The 16,427-nt window shown below is 44.6% G+C and overlaps 1 protein-coding gene across 1 annotated transcript in view; it reads right to left on the bottom strand.

Annotated features, from left to right (window-relative positions):
* Positions 1 to 16,427, bottom strand: part of GRIN2B (glutamate receptor, ionotropic, N-methyl D-aspartate 2B) — a 206,735-nt gene that overhangs the window by 111,943 nt on the left and 78,365 nt on the right. The window contains exon 3 of the mRNA XM_009322194.1: positions 5,568 to 6,166. Coding sequence (XP_009320469.1) covers positions 5,568 to 6,166 — 599 coding nt within the window. The remainder of the gene's footprint in view (positions 1 to 5,567; positions 6,167 to 16,427) is intronic.

Here is a 16,427-nt window from a genome sequence, read left to right as displayed (position 1 = left end):
TCTCAACTCCCTTGCTGCGCTATGTGAGGTGTGTGGCTCACTTGGATGGGAGACAATACGGAGTGGCTCCATGGTAGTACCTGCAAATGACATATGATGATCCCTGTGTCCGACATGGCAGGCGATAGCTGCCGTGACTGGAGAGGAAAGGGCAGGAGGGTGGTTTGGGAGAGGCCCGGAAAACAAGGGAAGGTGTTGCCTGGGCAGTGTTCTTGGCACTGACCTGGGGAAAGTAGGTCCAGGATGCTATGGGCATGGTGCTGCTCCCAGGTATCAGGGTGGCACAACACACTGAAAGGGCACTGCACCTTTCCAGGGGTACGTATAGCCCCTATGACCTTGAGTCTCCAGGGAACCAACATATTTGTACAATCCTATTGCAAGTACTTTCTCTGCTCAATGACTCACTGTTCAGCTGTCTAAGCCCCAGCAATTCCTGGTTTGGCCATGTGAGAACACAGCTTGCCCTGGGTGTTCCAGGGAAAACAGTTTCCAACCATTCATCAAGGGCTCTTTCACATTTCTTAACTGATTGGCATGGAAATCTCCAGATGAAAGTTAGTATTTCCCTCAAAGTGGAAGTATCATGTCCAAATAATGCACCGAGCTAGCTTGCCAGCTGTTTTCATATTTGAGGAATACAAAGTGCAGAATTGAACCTACCTTTGTTCCCCTCTTAATGTATTTCTTTGCAAAGGCAGTATAATTCCACATTTGTATTTTCATTCCAAAGCAAATGCTTCACTGCACTTTTTATTAAAATGAAATCTGTTGTGTGCAGCCTGGTGTTAAATGAGAGACTATTAAAGCCAATCAGTGGAGAACTCATTAGTAACCCTACAACAACAAACTAGTAGTTATGGCCCAGCATTCACAAGCAGCCATGACAACCAGTTGGAATAACCCAGGTCTCATTGAAGGCTATAATGAAAACACAGCTTATGTAGCCCAACGACTGTGAATATCCATACAAAACGGCTGAGCTTCTATTCCTCAAATATGTGCCAGAAATCATATTCTTTTCTCATGACTCATCCCTGAATTCCACTCCCAAGAATGCTCCTGTCATTTAGTTATTTCTTCCCATTTCTAAAATGTAATGAGAAGCACCGATCCTGAGCTCAAGGAAATCTGTCCCATCAATTAAAATAACAAAATAAGCAGAAGGCTGTCTATAAACACATCCACCTCTGCCCACTCCCTCCTCAGCAGCCATGGTGAAGGGAGAATAGATGAGCTTTGCAGAATGCCTAGAAGGTTAGCAACTATCCTTGGAGGGGCCAAGAGGGAAGAACCCCACATCTGAGCATCTCTCCAGAGGAAAACCCTGTTAGAAACTCCTTCCCAACCTCTGTAATCTTCTCATCCAGTAGAAGGGAACAGAGAGCACAGTGGTTTGCTGGATGCCCAGGAGAAAACCGGCCATCGAGATAACTATAAACTTGGTAGACTGGAATATTCCAACCAGATTTCTTTCTGGGACAATGAAGGAATAAATGAACAGGTAACTATTACAAAAAAAACAAAGAATTAAAGAATGTAATTGAACTGAAAAACAGCATTTGGATATTTGGACTCCAAATGATCACCTAAGCCTATTATCAGCATAAATTGAGATAAATACATCAATAGAGGAAAACTTCCTCAAGAATCATTCAAAAAGAAAACTAACAATTCTTGTAGAACAAACCTTTCTTAAAGTATCATTTTCCTACTTGTTAGTGGAGTTACCTCACCAGAGGGCTCATTTCTAGGACAAAATCTGCAATGTTCAATGGTCGTGATCATACTTCTGCAGTTCCAGCATAACACAGAGGAGAATCAGTTTCAAGACAGACAAGAAACAGTTGCTATGAGACCATTATTAATACAAGAAGATGCAGACCAAACACCTACATTGGCAAGAAATGGCATTTAGATAACAGTCCGTCTTGTTTCTTTTTGTGCTTGCAGCCATACTTCAAACAAAACTTTGTTTGCACAAGCACTTGCAAAAATGAACAAGAGTGTCAACGTAAGAAGGGGAAAAGACATGCAGAAACTGAGCTTTCTTTCTAAATCTGAGCAACATTCAGTTCATTTCCTCCTTACTCCCTTATGCACCCAGATCAACCACCAACTGAGACCACATTGAGCAAGAACATTTGATTTTAGCTGCATTCAGAACTACTGCACTTTCAGAAAGGAAAAAAAAAAGTAAGAAATGGTCAGAGTTCAAAGGCAGATCTTGGGAAATGACTAATTCACAGTCTTAGTGTATAATGTGCCCCAGCTGAACTAAATTACACATTTTTTAGTTGCATGTGTCACTCTCCGAAGAATAAAATGGGAAAATTCCTTTATCGCACTGCCTCCCAGCTATGGATTTGAAGCAAATTGGACCATTTTGGACTAGCTTCAAGAGTTTCTGAAACACCATCTACATGGTGATGTATTATCTGAGGTCACATACACTCTGCAGTCTCCCCAGACATCAAGCCCACATACATACATTTCTCTATTCTGTGTAGGCATGTGGAGGGGGAACTGTAAGTTACAGATGGCTGAATATAGTATTGCCGGGTCTGGGGCAGGACTAAAATTAGTTTTCCAGAACCTTCAGTCCAGTCCAAAGAGAGCCAGACCGTGTCCCAGACTTGCAGGTATTGCTCCTGCCTGCTGTGCACAATGCACAAGTGCTGTGGGATCTTAGTAGGTGGAAGGGGTTAGGGAAGGTATGAAGCAGCCAGGTCCGCAGAATCTGTAATACCCCAGATAGACAAAGCATTTCAGGAGAGATTTAAAGACCTCAGATAGACAAAGTATATCAGGAGAGGTTTAAAGCTTAACACATAGTAAATTCCAGAGAGTTCAATGGGACTTGAAGGTATGAACACAGATTACAGCCATTAATCTCTGTGGGTTTTGGTTCAGTGAAGTGAACTCATATCTTCAAGTCTGCTTCTTTCCACTTCTTCTCCCTCTCCTCTACCTTTCCTCCTGCCCAGACTCCAGGCTGTGAAGCTGAGCTTGAAGCTATCACATTTCTATTGAAACTTTGGATTTGTAAAAGCAATGGCTTATTTTGGACACCGCTAGCTTTTATACATCAAAAGGTACCCAAAAGTAGTTTCACTTAAACAGAAAACTAAGCACCCAACTCACTGAAGTCTCACTTTTTCACCACCTCACTTGGAAGTACAGACAGGATAGAAACATTTTGGGGAGGTCAGAACCCCAGACTGGCAGAGCACAGGCCAGTGCAGTGTGAGGCAAAGTGAATACTTGTGCTGCGGTCACAGAAGCAAGTGCAACACAGTGTAATTATTTCTGAGCTAGCTCAGGTGCCTGCAGCAATCTAGGCAGTGGCAGAACGGAGCTTAGCGTGGACTAATTGACTCTGCTTCTCAGCGAGATTGATGTTGGTACCCAAACTAAGCTGGGTATATCTACATGTATCTGCAGTCATTCCTGTAAATATTGTACCCAAAGCAGACAAGGGAGAAGGAACAGCATGATTTGGGCCATGAAGGTGAAAAGAAAGCTAATATCTTCAAAAGTGACAAGAACTGCTTTCATGTGGGGTGCCCAGGCTTCAGGGCATATCTACACTGCACAACAGTACTGTCATATCTAGAAACTCAAGAGTCTCTGACCTGGCAACCTCTATACAATGAAAAGAAATGCTATGCAGAGAGATTACGTTGGGTCCTCAAAGCAGCGTAGCTATATGGGTATGATGTTATGCACAGGCTAATACAGTGTCAACAGAACTAATTAGCAGAAGGTCTGTGCAGAACACTGCATCACATAGCAGGGGACAATGTTTTGTTTTCTAGATAACTGCTGAAAAGACACAATACAGCTCCCCCCAGAAATCCCTGTTCATTTGGAAAGGTAGAACAACAGCCTGCCTTGGTGCTACTTCTGATAACTTTGTATATATCAAATATCTTTTCCCCACTTAAGCATTCCAGGGATGACTCAAAAGAGCAGCAGAAAACACTCCTTACCACTAAGTCTAGCTAGGAAGGAAACTGATAAAAGCTTTGCGCACCTTTGGTGGTTCCAAGGCTTGCAGACAGCAAAAAGCCAGTATGAGGAAGAGGAAGTAAAGGCAATAAGACCTGGTAATATGTCAATGGATCATAGAGACAAAGAACAAATAGCAGATAGCATTATGGACAATATAATGGGTCAAAGAACAGACTTTTCTTTCAGTGTCCGACTTTCAGGCAAAGCAAAATCTGCTTTCTTGTCCACCGGTCGCTCTATCTGCCTAGTACAGTTGACAGTGAGGGGCCACAGCATGCAAACCAATCCCTCACATTTACACTGTTCCATGATTCATCATGACAAATGAAGAAAGATGTTGAGCTCCGTGTGGCCACCCCTCCTGATGGCTACTGCCTGGATTCCCCTTGTCCTACCACAAAGGGACCAACCTGTCCAAGGATTTTATATGTAAAACATTGGAGAATGACAACTGAGCAGGTCAGGGGGCATCTGGCTAATTGCAGATACCACCTCCCCCAGCTATTCCCATGTCTAATTATCTGGGTTGCTTAGAGACACACTAAAACTCCAGCTGGGACAAAAAGGGAGATCTAGGAATCAGTGCTGTTCTAGAGGTTGTTCCACCACAGACTTCCTCTATGACATTAAACAGGCATCTTAGCACTGTTTCTTAAGAAAATCTGAATCTGGATCAAAAGAAGATGTTTATTAAATAGGTTTTCCCTATTTTTAAATGCCTTTTTCCATCTAGAAAAACTTGCCATTCTGATGGAGGTGCCTAGGCTCTCTGCATAATGTGCACAAGAGAGAATGGGACCCAAAACACCCAGCAGACAATGGCCAACAAGGTGCCAATGAGCAGGATGATAGCACAAGTCCTCCTCTTTGAGGTAAACTGGACCTTTAAGACACCCAAGGGCTTTAAAGGCTTCCAGTATAAAGCAGGAGCTGAGCAGAGTTGTTGACTCTAACTCTTTTTGCAGCTCTAGATCTCCAGATCTCACTGCACTTCATTCTCTCCTGTAATTCAGGGCTAACAGACAGCAGAAGGACACTTGGTCCTCACACAACAGGTGCCATGAAACTATTCCAGGTGGGTTACACAACCATCACCTATAAAGGACACCCGTTCACATACTGCTGGTTCCTGGAACAGAACCTGGAGCCTTCTAGATTTCAGTACAAACATCCCCACTGCTTGCAGCAAGAACCCACCTGAGAGTTACAGACCCATTCATGCAAAGGCACTCCAAGAAGTTCAGCGTTGTTATAAAAGCAAAATAGTGTGCATCAAGGGGCATGCTCAAATTTTTGCACTATGCCTTCATTGTTCCTTTTCCTCATGCTGGCTTGCCCCCTGTGTTGCATGGAGGCTTTCTAAGGGGGTGACAGTAGTGGCACTCATGACACACAGCAACGCAGGTCTCACCATCAGCACGCTTCACCTTGCCCAGGTTCTGGCCAACACCGCCTGCTGCCCGGAAGCACCATGTGCCCTAGCAGAATTATTCTGGTCTCAGAGGTTCTCTCTGACCCCTCTTTTGTAATGCTGGCCCAGCCCCTTCCCTTACCTGTTGAGCATGTTGGACTGGTAAATCCTTTTCTCCTGGGTGTTGTAACAGCTGCTCTTGGGCTCAGGGATGAAGCTGTGTTCAGACAGCATATCAGAAGCAGCCGTGGTGATTATGGCTATTCCATCCCTCACTCTGGCAGGAAGACCGTAGTCCCATTCATCATATGAGACAGAGATGAGCCCGGTGGGGAACTCGGATGGCACTGTGTCTGTATCCCCTGCCACCAGGCTGGGCACAATCCACGTGTAACCATAGCCTGTCAGACCCACAGAGTTGGCCACCTCAAAAATGTAGGTGGCCTCTTCCTTTGTGCAGTAGAGGAGGATAACAGGGCTTTGGAGCTTCTTGAGCTGGTTCTGGATCTTTGAGTCCCCATCGTCCAGGGACATGTCCAACAGGAGGACCTCCTCCAGTTCCCAACCCACAAAGCTGTGCTCAATGGTACTGCGGATCTTGTTCACAAAGTCCTGGTAACCAGGGAAGTAAGTAGTGACAATGGAGAAGATGTACCAGTCATATTCTTCCATGATGTTGAGCATGACAGAGGCTTGCTGTTCTATTGATGGGCCAAACTGGAAGAACATGGATGACTCATCCTAGAATAGGAAGTCAAAGAGAGGAAGAGAGAGAAAAAGAAAACAAGAATAGGTCAAAGGAAATAAACAGCATTCCTAGTCAACCCATTGAGCATGGAGGGGGAGGCACACAGTCAGAATCTTACACTTCATGTCTTGGTCAGAGCTTAAGGATTTTTAACTGTTAAAAATTTAAAATTTAAGTGAAGCAAGTGGGAAGGAAGTAAAAGCCTTTTTATGACCAGCTGTCCTTACTTTATTTTTAAAGGCAGGTTGCCGAAATTACTTAAAGGTTTCAAATGTTAGGCATGATTCTAACAGACAGGGAACAAGTGGTACACAAGTGAGGACAGAAAAAGCAAATATGTACAAAATATTCCATGGCTGTAGAAATTAAGAGCTTTAATCCCGGGATTATCATAACCTTATGTGTAGTATAAACAGGATACACAGCAGCTTTGATACTGATTTAGTTTGGGACAGTCACTCTAGCTTGAGTATCCAGACTGAAGTACAACTAGAGTAGGCAAAACCGTTGGACACAAATAGCTCTGAGTACCTCCACTGCATGCTCCTCTCAAAGCAAGCAGTAGCACAGAGTGCTACAACCGTGAACGCTCAGTCTCAGAACAACATAAAATATATTAAAATGGAAAAAATAAAATTCTAAACTATCATGGGTTTTGTTTATACCATGTTTTAGACAAATGTCAGCTCAATATTTCTTTTGGTATTGCTTTCATATCCTTCTACCATACCAAGTTAATCTTTGCAAGAATCAGAACTTGTACCATTTTATAACCTCCAAGACTCCAAGGGAGTTTTGTACAGATCTCAGCTCTCCCATGGCATAGTGTAAGCCTTTTTCGTCCTGGGATTTCACAAGATACCAGGCTTTCAATTTGTGACAGATCCAGTAAAATCCAAATCCCTGCTTTTGCCCAATTCATGATAGAAAGGAATGGAAAAAGTATTTCCCAATATGCTCTCTTATGGATTGATCTTCTGTCTTTTAAAATCAACTGCAAACTCCCACTGACTTCTGCAGAGTAGGATTAGATCACAAACAAACAAACAAAAAAAAGGCAGAATTAAATGATATCTCTCTGCAGAGATTCCCATTATAATAAGAAAGTTCTCCAAATCCAATCACCAATTTTAGGAATGAGATAGCAGCCCCGCCTTCTTTCAATAAGCCAGAAGAGCTGAACCAGAGATCCAAAAGGAGGTAGTCAGGAGTTTTAGACCTGGGGAAACTCACTGTGCAAATGCCTCAAGACATTACCTCAAGATATTCACATTTAGAACAGCTCTCTACCAAATTCACTCTCCTACAGCCTGGCAGGTAAAGCTGTTTTTCAGCAGAGATGCCAGTTAATCATCCATCCATCCATCCATCCATCCATCCATCCATCCATCCCTCCCTTCTTTAGTCATGGTTTTGATTACCTATAGCCATTTTCTCTATTGGCAAAATATGCCATAGCTCAGCAACTCCAGAAAAAAAAGCTCTGATCCTGCACCCAGCCTTAAGCTGTTTGTTTCTCTTTTCTGAACTCCCTATGGATCACGTCCTATATGAAAGAGTCCTTGCTCCCAGATCCCCATGCCTCTTCTATGAGGTTTGGTGATTAAACTCTGTTCACTTCCTCCACACAGCTCACCACCCACTTATGAAAGTACTCTTAGGGCTGCTCTTTGCTCACTGGAAAAATAAATGCACACAAAAAGAAAAAGGAAAAGAAGACAGCAACAAATTGGAGACAAAAAACACAAGAGCAGCAACTGAGCCTCTCAATCTGTGGCAAACAGCTCATACTTTCTATCACTGGAATTCACCCCCTTCTCCCAGAACTGTGCTCAGGAAAATAACTTACTCTTCCAATAAAAAGATACTTTTTATCTTTGAAGCTTACGGAGAAAATCAGGAAAGCCAGAGGAAAGATTAAACTATTGTCACAGCATCTGCCAGAGTTTGAAGAAAGCCTGAACAAGCATCTCCAATACCCTTCATTGCACTGTGCCTTTGAAAGCCACTTGTAGCAAATTGAATGCTAGAGTGCGAAGACTCAGCCTTACTGTAACATGAAAAGGCAAGACAGCTACATTGATTACTAGTATTTATTTTTATATTAACTTCAACAAAAGCTTTTCTATACTTATGCATAAGAACCTCTGAATTGACTGTGAATTTCCACAGTTTCTAGCAGAGAGTCTAAGATCTGAAGGACCTGGCTATTGAATTATGAGAACATTTGACACACAGCATCTTGAAGTCTTGTCTGAAAAAATACGGGGTGCTTTCCTCACCTGTCAGTGACAAGTAGGGGGTGGGAGATGGTAAATCCACTAGTATTTCAAGGCTGCATACACACACACATGCAGGAGTTAGTAGGCGTGATAGCGAGGTCAGAGAGGTACTGCCCTCCCATGATTTTAAATAGGGTCAGATGCTCCCGCTAAAGTGCCCGCTGACAGTTCATTCCACACCGGTGCACAGCCCAACTGTTGAAGGGAATTCAACCCCAAAGACTTGGGGAGAAAATTCAGGGCTCCTCACTAACCAGAGTGTATCAGAACATCAAAAATCAACAAACCACACAGATAGCTTTACCGCAACCCAGCTAAACAATTCCTCTCCACCGAGAAAGTTAAGCACCCCTCCTTAAATCAAACAGCACAGACCACTTGGCTGTGGATGTAATAATTGCTCTTGAGCAACTGCTTGCATTTTTATTATAGAAGCAGCAAGAAGAGGCAACTTCTATTCAAAATGAGAGCGTTAAGGAGGTGCAAGCTAGTCCAGCTTTTGGCTTGCCAAGATGTCTCTTGGCATTTGATCACCCCAATACTTGGGCTAGCCAAATTTTCTTCATTCCCTAACCAACTCAGCACTCAAAAAAGAGAGGGGCAAGGAAGGAAGAACAGACAACAGTGTAGAAGAAAGTGTCCCTCTCATAATAAATCAGGAGAATTGCTGATAGAGCTGGACAGGAATCTCAGTTAGTGCCTTTTGGGGGACAAAAAGCAAACTAAGAAAAATGCCTGAGAGCCACAATTTCCTTCCTCTCCATATTTTTGAACACACCTGATTGTAAGTCAGGGAGAAAGAGAAGGAGATGAACTGACAGAGAACCACAGGGCTATCAGAGCAGGAATTTGACCTCACTGTGGTGTTGCAGTGAAAGCTTTTAAACTAGAGGCAGATCTAAGGAAGTTTTACCATTTTTACACACATATACCCCACAGAATCATTATTGCTTTATTACAGTCTAAAACCAAAAAGGAATATTTTACCCCTCTGGACATTAAAGGTCTTTACAGAACACTACAAGCTCCTATTTTTCTCCTGCAGAAATTTCATACTCTCCATCTCCCTTTTTCACCTTGGAACAGCAGAAACATGGTTCAGCATTGCCACTGGGAGACAGATTTAAGTTTGGGATAGGGATAAGTTGAGTTCAGAGTAGAAGTCCCTTACATTGTACATCATCCATGTGAAATACAATACAAAAGCTTGTCTTTCTCCTGCAGCCCTTTCACCTGCAAGCCCAGGATCTCCATAGCTAACTGTTGCAAGAGACAACAAGATGCTGCAGGGTGTCCCTCACCCAGTCTGAAAGAGTAGAGGCTCCATTACAGGAACTCAATGCCTCCAGAGATCCTAGTACTCCCCCGCTGTCACCCTGCAAGGTCAGGGATCTGTAGTTTGCAGAGCTGAGCTGGAGGTGGAGCTGATCAATTGACACAGCACCGCTCCCCAGCTGACAGATGGCTTCCCACAGAAAATCTGCTCTGAGTTTACGGCTGCTGGGACAAGTATTGCCTCCCCCTCCTGCACGTTTAACCCCTCAGATAAGGAGGATGGATTGCACATGGTGAAGGTGCAAAAGCACTCACCATGAAGCCTCCTCTTGGAGACTGTGGCTGGCAAGTTCCTAGGTGGATGGAAGAGCATTTGCGGAGGTGGCACAAGGTTTAGAGAGTGACCAAGTGTCATTGCCACCAATTCTAAATTGCCCAGTGCCTTCTGTCCCTCAAGGGCAGGCCCATGCAGATATTGCATGAAGGCCAGGTCTAAGCCCCCCCACCCAGGATGCAGGCCCTTGGCAAGGCTGCAGGTGACTCCCTGAGGAGCCCTCCTGCAGCTGCACCAGTTGAAACCAATCACTGCCATTTAACAAACCATTTAACTCAGATGTGGCAGGAGAGGTCCCTGGGGTGCTTTTCTCACAAGTTCCTTCCTAACAGCCTCTCTGCATTCCCCAGGCAACCAAAAACAATTATTGCCTTACAAACAAAATCTTACTATCCAGAGCAAAACTGCTTCTCAGCATGGGGCAGACTCGAGAGCATACCTAAAGCAGAGGAACGCACAATCCCCAAAAATGGTTGCAGTGGGCTAGTCATCTTGAAGAACTAGAGAGCCTTCCACTGAGCCATAGTATAACTGCTGACTTGAGGAGTGAGATCAGTAGGTTATATTTCCTCCGTGCAACCTACCCGAATGCAATCTGGTTCTGTGCACCATCCTCCTGTTGCTGGGCCCTGAACAGATTTTTGCTACTGGTGGCAAGTTCCTTTAGCTCCAGTCCAAGTGCCAGACCCCACAAGGGCCAGGTGTGTCAAGTTATGCACAAGGAATTTGAGTGAGGAACAAGTCAAGAGCATGTGTTTACTTCTTGGATTTAGAGAAGTAAACCATGTTTTTGCAAAATACCCTAGGTTGCTATCTCTGCACAAGTGCAGGAGAAATACAATTTGTGCTGCTCTGGGAGTAGCCCCTTTTTGTTAGGCTTTTGGGAACATCAATATATCTAACCCCATTTGCTGCTGCATTAAGCTTCATGTACAGCCATAATTTAACAACTGGGGTCTGCCCTTCCCTTTCTTTCCGGTTTGCAAAGGGAATCCTCTAAATCCTAACAACTCAAGCCACTATCACTTTCCAAAGCCCTCTTCTCATTTTCTTGATTTAGAAGAAAAGCTGTTCGTGTGTCTTCAGTACAGTCTTGATTTGCAAAATTCCTCTATGACCTACAGACAAATCACACTGGGCTGCCTCTTGTTTAGACTTCAGCCCTGCCTACCACACATTTTGTGGAGGCAAAAAGGAGTGAGCAAGCACCAAATAACTTCTGGGAAAACATAGACCTTAATTTCCCTACCTATGCATTTCTTTTCTTCAAAATTGAGACACCATTGTGTACCTATTTGTCACAGTCCTGGTGGGATACCTGATTCACTGGAGTTTTATTGTTCGTGATGGAAAATGCCACAACAGTTCAAAGTCTTATAATTAAATTTTCTATATTTCTGAGTCCCGTTTGTTATAACAGATCTGACAGGAAATCAGGATCTTTGTTGCTTAAGTGTTCATTTACTCCTGTTTATTCTTACCACAAATGCATCACTGCCTCAGGCTAGCCTGCAGTCAGGATCTTCCACCTGTTTGTTTTTTCTCCCCACATTTAATTTTTTTATTTAGTTTTCAACGACTCAATACAACAAGAGTCTGGTTTTAATATTACATGCTGCATCATCCTGTACGAGTCCTTTCCTTGAGTGCTTGCAGTAGGGACTATGAGAACATGGTGACACTAAAGCCCTAGCACAATGTCCCTGTGGTGGGACTGGCATCTAGAACAGCATCTCTGCATCTCTCACAAACATGCATGCTCACATTTCCACAAATACACATATTCACAGCAAAACCTATTTGAAGTAAGGTTGGAGCATATTGGACTGTGTCATTTCTTAATGACTCTCTGCCTAGTTGATACTATTTAGTAGGATTTCAAAACTTTCCTGTCTTACTGGAACAGGTTCCCTGGGTTATTGCTGATTTTGGCTTGCACAGCAGATGGAGCAGATGACCTCCTGCAATCCTTTCCCAGTGCTCTGATTCACTCATAAGTGGATCTTTCTTGGTGAAAATCCTGAGAGCTGCTCTGGGAACGTGCCGTCAGTGGGAAGTTCAAATTCGTTAGATGCAGAAATGTGGTTTACATAACCATGTAATTTATCAGTTCCGTCCCTTGTTCTCATAATAACTACTGAACACACTGGCTGTATGTGACAGAAGGATACATAGCTCAGAGGTGATGGTTACAGAGAAGTGATTACAGAAATTGGTGGATGAGTGAAAGGGAGAGAACCCGTTTTGGTGTCCCCACTGATGGAAAGGCAGGCAGGATATACTGTGACAAATTAGTGGAGGGCTATAAGAGTCCTCTCTTACAGGAGAGCATGTTGTTGTCCTTCTGGTCCCTGCTAGGCAGGGCATACAAGTGGCCAGGAAAGAAGGTCTGTGGCAAATAGGAGAATGGCTGTTGACTCTCTAGGTCTTCTCTGGAAGCCACAATCCCTGGTGACTACGGAGAATAATTGTGATAAGGAATCTAGAGTTGCTAGTGTAGCTCAGTTTTGTTAGCCTGGTAAACGGTAACAAATGTACCAACATTCACATGTATAATGACATTAACTATACACATAAGTATCATCATATACACAGATCCCAGTCATGGCTTGGACATTCATCTCTCTGTAGCAGTGGAAACAGATCTGTTGCAGAGCCCTAGCCCAGGGGCAACTGTGCAAGTGCTCCAGCACCAAGGAGTTCCTGAGAGCTGCAATAAAAAGGTCTCTGATTAAAGATGACTCAAAGGCTGAAAACAGCTAAGTGATTTCCACTTTCCACTTAAGGGTCTACAGAAGTCATTCATTCTAAGTATTTTGCAACAGAGGAAATGCAATATACCCTAGATTCTGTAATCTTGATCTTGGGATTTTTTCACTCCATAGCACATGCAGTTAATAAAAAAGATGAAAAAGAGTCAAACACACCAGGGCCATTGTCTGACATATACAATTCAGAGAAAAACCCCAAAAGTTGTTCAGCTAAGGAGAGGGTGCACCATTTATGAATTTTATACACAATCACTGGTCAGAGCAGGCTAGTATGTGATGGTATGCCATACCAGCTTCTCAGAGCATCACATATGGATGCCAGCACTTTTCCACAGAGGGGAAATAGCAGTTAGCAAGCTGCCAGGATAAACAGTTTTCACACCAGGCTCGTTGCATTTCCATTTTCACCTCCGTATGCCTGTGTTTCCTTGTTTGATAAGCTTACATGGACGGATTAAACCACTGGTCACTCTGAGTAGATTCTTCCCACCAGGTGCCATGTTATACCATGCTGGCAATCTGGACAGACCAGGCCTAGCTCCCCTGTCCCAGCTTGGACAAGCCCAATAGGATGGCTTAATATCCTGACATTGCCAGCCCAAAACAGTTAGAGGAAAGTCAGACTGCTCCATTACTCATCCATCCAATTACATCGTGGTGTTTGCCTGGGGATTCTTTTCTGGCTGTCTTACCCTCCAGACTAAGGACTGAATTTTGAATGTAAGCTGAACGGGATGTCATTGGTATAGCCAAATTAATCAATAGCAGCCATAAAACTATCCAGCACTCTTTTAAAAAGTCCAGTCACAGTATTTGGCAAGATGTCATTGAATAAATTTCCCAAATCAACTATCCAGGGTGAAATACTACTTCTTTTTATCATTTCTAAATTAACTGCTCTTCCATTTCATCAAGTATGCCTTTGGTCTCTTATTATGAGCAAACCTTATTATGAGCTGAACCTCCAAAGGTTCACAGAGTCTATTTAGACAAGCCCCGGAAGTTCAGCATTGCATCCAAAGCCCTCTGAGCCCCTCAGGACCTGAAGATGTCCTCTCACTGTGGCCCAGCTGTGGACAGGCCAGAGTGTGTCTGTGAGGGCCTCTATTCCCCTTCTGTCTCATGAAGTAGTGATACTCCCTTTCGCTCAAATTCTGCATTGCTTATTTAAGCATTAACCTTCTGCGGGCCAGGCTGTTAGTTGCTCTACGTCCTAACACATGGCACCTGCAGTCCTGGTGATGCCAAAGTCTACTCAGCCTTTATGGACAGAGTGAAGTTGGCTGTGCCCATGCTCTGAGCTGGCCAGACCACAGCCGAAGCAAAGTAGCCAACTTAAGGTAATGTTTTGCCAGGACTTAGTCTTTTCTTAGAGGCTGGCCTTATTAACGAGTTTAGATCATTTTCAACACATTGATATAGCTTACATACCCTTTGGATCAGAGCTGCCTTGCCTCAGAGTGCAAGTGAGCAAGCAGCTGAAGGCAAAGCCTGTGTAGATGTGTCCACTCTCCTTAAGGCAAGGAGCAGTAAAAGGCTTCAGCCTCATCCAGTTTGCCCAGCAGTAAATAGGCAACGCTCTTACTCAAAAGTAAAAAAACTAAAAAAAACCCGCAAAAAAAAACCACTTAAAATGGGAGAACTCTCTAGCAAGGGGACAAAACCAAGAGCTGAGATCTGACTAGATTACAGAGACTCCACATTTCCCACTGCCCTGTACCTGGCTGCCTCTTCTCTAAGAGGGTCATAATTGATGCTCTGAGTACGAAAAGAAAAGGTCAGGCTCCCACCGCTTTGGTCCCAGTTCAGCAGTGGAGTTTCCCTGGCAACCACGCACACATAATACGGCCCTGGCCGTAAGCTCCTTACAGCCGGTGCTGGCAGCCAGCAGGGATGACCCTGCATCGCTCCCCGCATCCCATCACTCCCCGCAGCGCTGCACAGGGTACGGCACGGCCCGCTGGTGTCAGGGCTGGGCATCACTACCTTCACCCCAAAGAGGGACTCATCCCCCAGCAGCCTGCTGGGACTGCAGAGATGCTGGGGAAGAGGAGGGGGGCTGACGGACCACCCGCCTGGACCTCTTGTGCCAGATAACTAGTGGCAGGCAGGAGTCAAGTCAAGATTTCCCTCACCCTGCCCACCCAGGCCTCCTTCTCCAGGGCTGGTTTCTGACTGCCTCCTTGGCACTGTTTTGCTCTGTGGTGTGAAGGGAAGGTGTGGAGCGTATGTGCTGTTGTCTTTGCTTCCCTGCGTTCACGCACCGCTCTTACCTGGGGATTCAGTCCCACAAATACAGCCAGGTTTATTTGGTGAGCCCAGGTCACTGGCTTCCTGCCATGAAGCGGACCCAAAATTCAAAAAGAAGTGATCCCACCATTTCTCCTCCTGAGCTTGGGAGTAAGCATTCAGCCATTTCATACTCACAGCTTTCTGAGACTGAGGATCCACGCTACCCTTCACTGCACCCTCCAAATCAGATCCTCTCACTTTGGAAAGGAGGTGCTGCTCGCTCAGAGTACGCCTCCTCCCTGCCCTAAGCTCTCCCAAACCTGACTCACCCCAGCTCACTCCAACCTGTGTTTTACAGCATGGGCTGGGACAGGAGCAATGTCGAACCCTTGCTGTGCACCAGGTGAGAAGGCAGCTCTGTGTGGTGCGTTTTAAGAGGTATTTTACCACCTTCCTTATGCTGCCATGATAGTACAAAAGAGCCCAGGCATAAAATTAAGAAACAGTACCCTGGTCCACTTCTGCTTGGACATGCTGCTGGCAAGCAGCTGTTTCATTAGCACATAATCTGTATGCCTGCGCCAGGCAACGGGAGGCACAGAAATCGTGAGCTGGCCCTAAGGCATCCATGCATTAGCACTGTATGCAAACTCCAGCTCAGGTCCAGTAGAGCTGCCATGTCAGGAGAGTGAACCAGTTCAAATCCTGGCCTGCACTGCTGTGGTGACGCTCCTTCTAGTTTCAGATCTAGTTGGGGACTCTCTAAGCCTAAGGAGAAGAACCAGAGGAGGATTCCTGAACCATTGGACCTGGACTCTGGATTCAGCCCCTGCTTTGGAAAGCAACTGTATCACCGTGTTACAAGAGTCCTTGGCTGGAACACGTAATAATGATTTCAATATGCAGTCTCATTTGTCATGCTTGAAGGCCTGACCCCCATCAGAGCTGGCTTTGGCCATAGCTAGTTACCTCTCGTGCTCCAGGATGGATGAAAGCATGGTAGCACCTACCTTCCCTCTACCCAGCTCTCCTTCCTAATCAACCAGTGAGCAGTGCCTCTGTCAGAAAGCTGCTGTCATGCCTGTCTTGCTCATCTAATTGATTCACAAAGTTTTAAACGATTATTGATTCTCCTCTTCCCCACTGTGGAGACTGAGACCAATAAAGCACATAGAGTTATTTACACAGATATTAGAAAGGAAACAAACTCCCTCCTCAAATATTCTTCTTGAGCTCCCATCTATTAAGTCTCAGAAACTCAATAGGAAGTTTCCTACAGCTTTACAGACAAAAACACAAATGTATGAAGTCCCCTGCACGCACATATGCCCATCCAAACATTTGCAGGATGTTCTGCCAA

This window comes from Pygoscelis adeliae, unplaced genomic scaffold, assembly GCF_000699105.1.
Source record: "Pygoscelis adeliae isolate BGI_AS28 unplaced genomic scaffold, ASM69910v1 Scaffold60, whole genome shotgun sequence".
Classification (NCBI taxonomy): domain Eukaryota; kingdom Metazoa; phylum Chordata; class Aves; order Sphenisciformes; family Spheniscidae; genus Pygoscelis; species Pygoscelis adeliae.
The sequence above is the reverse complement of the archived record's forward strand: the minus strand, read 5'-3'. Positions and strand labels throughout refer to the sequence as shown.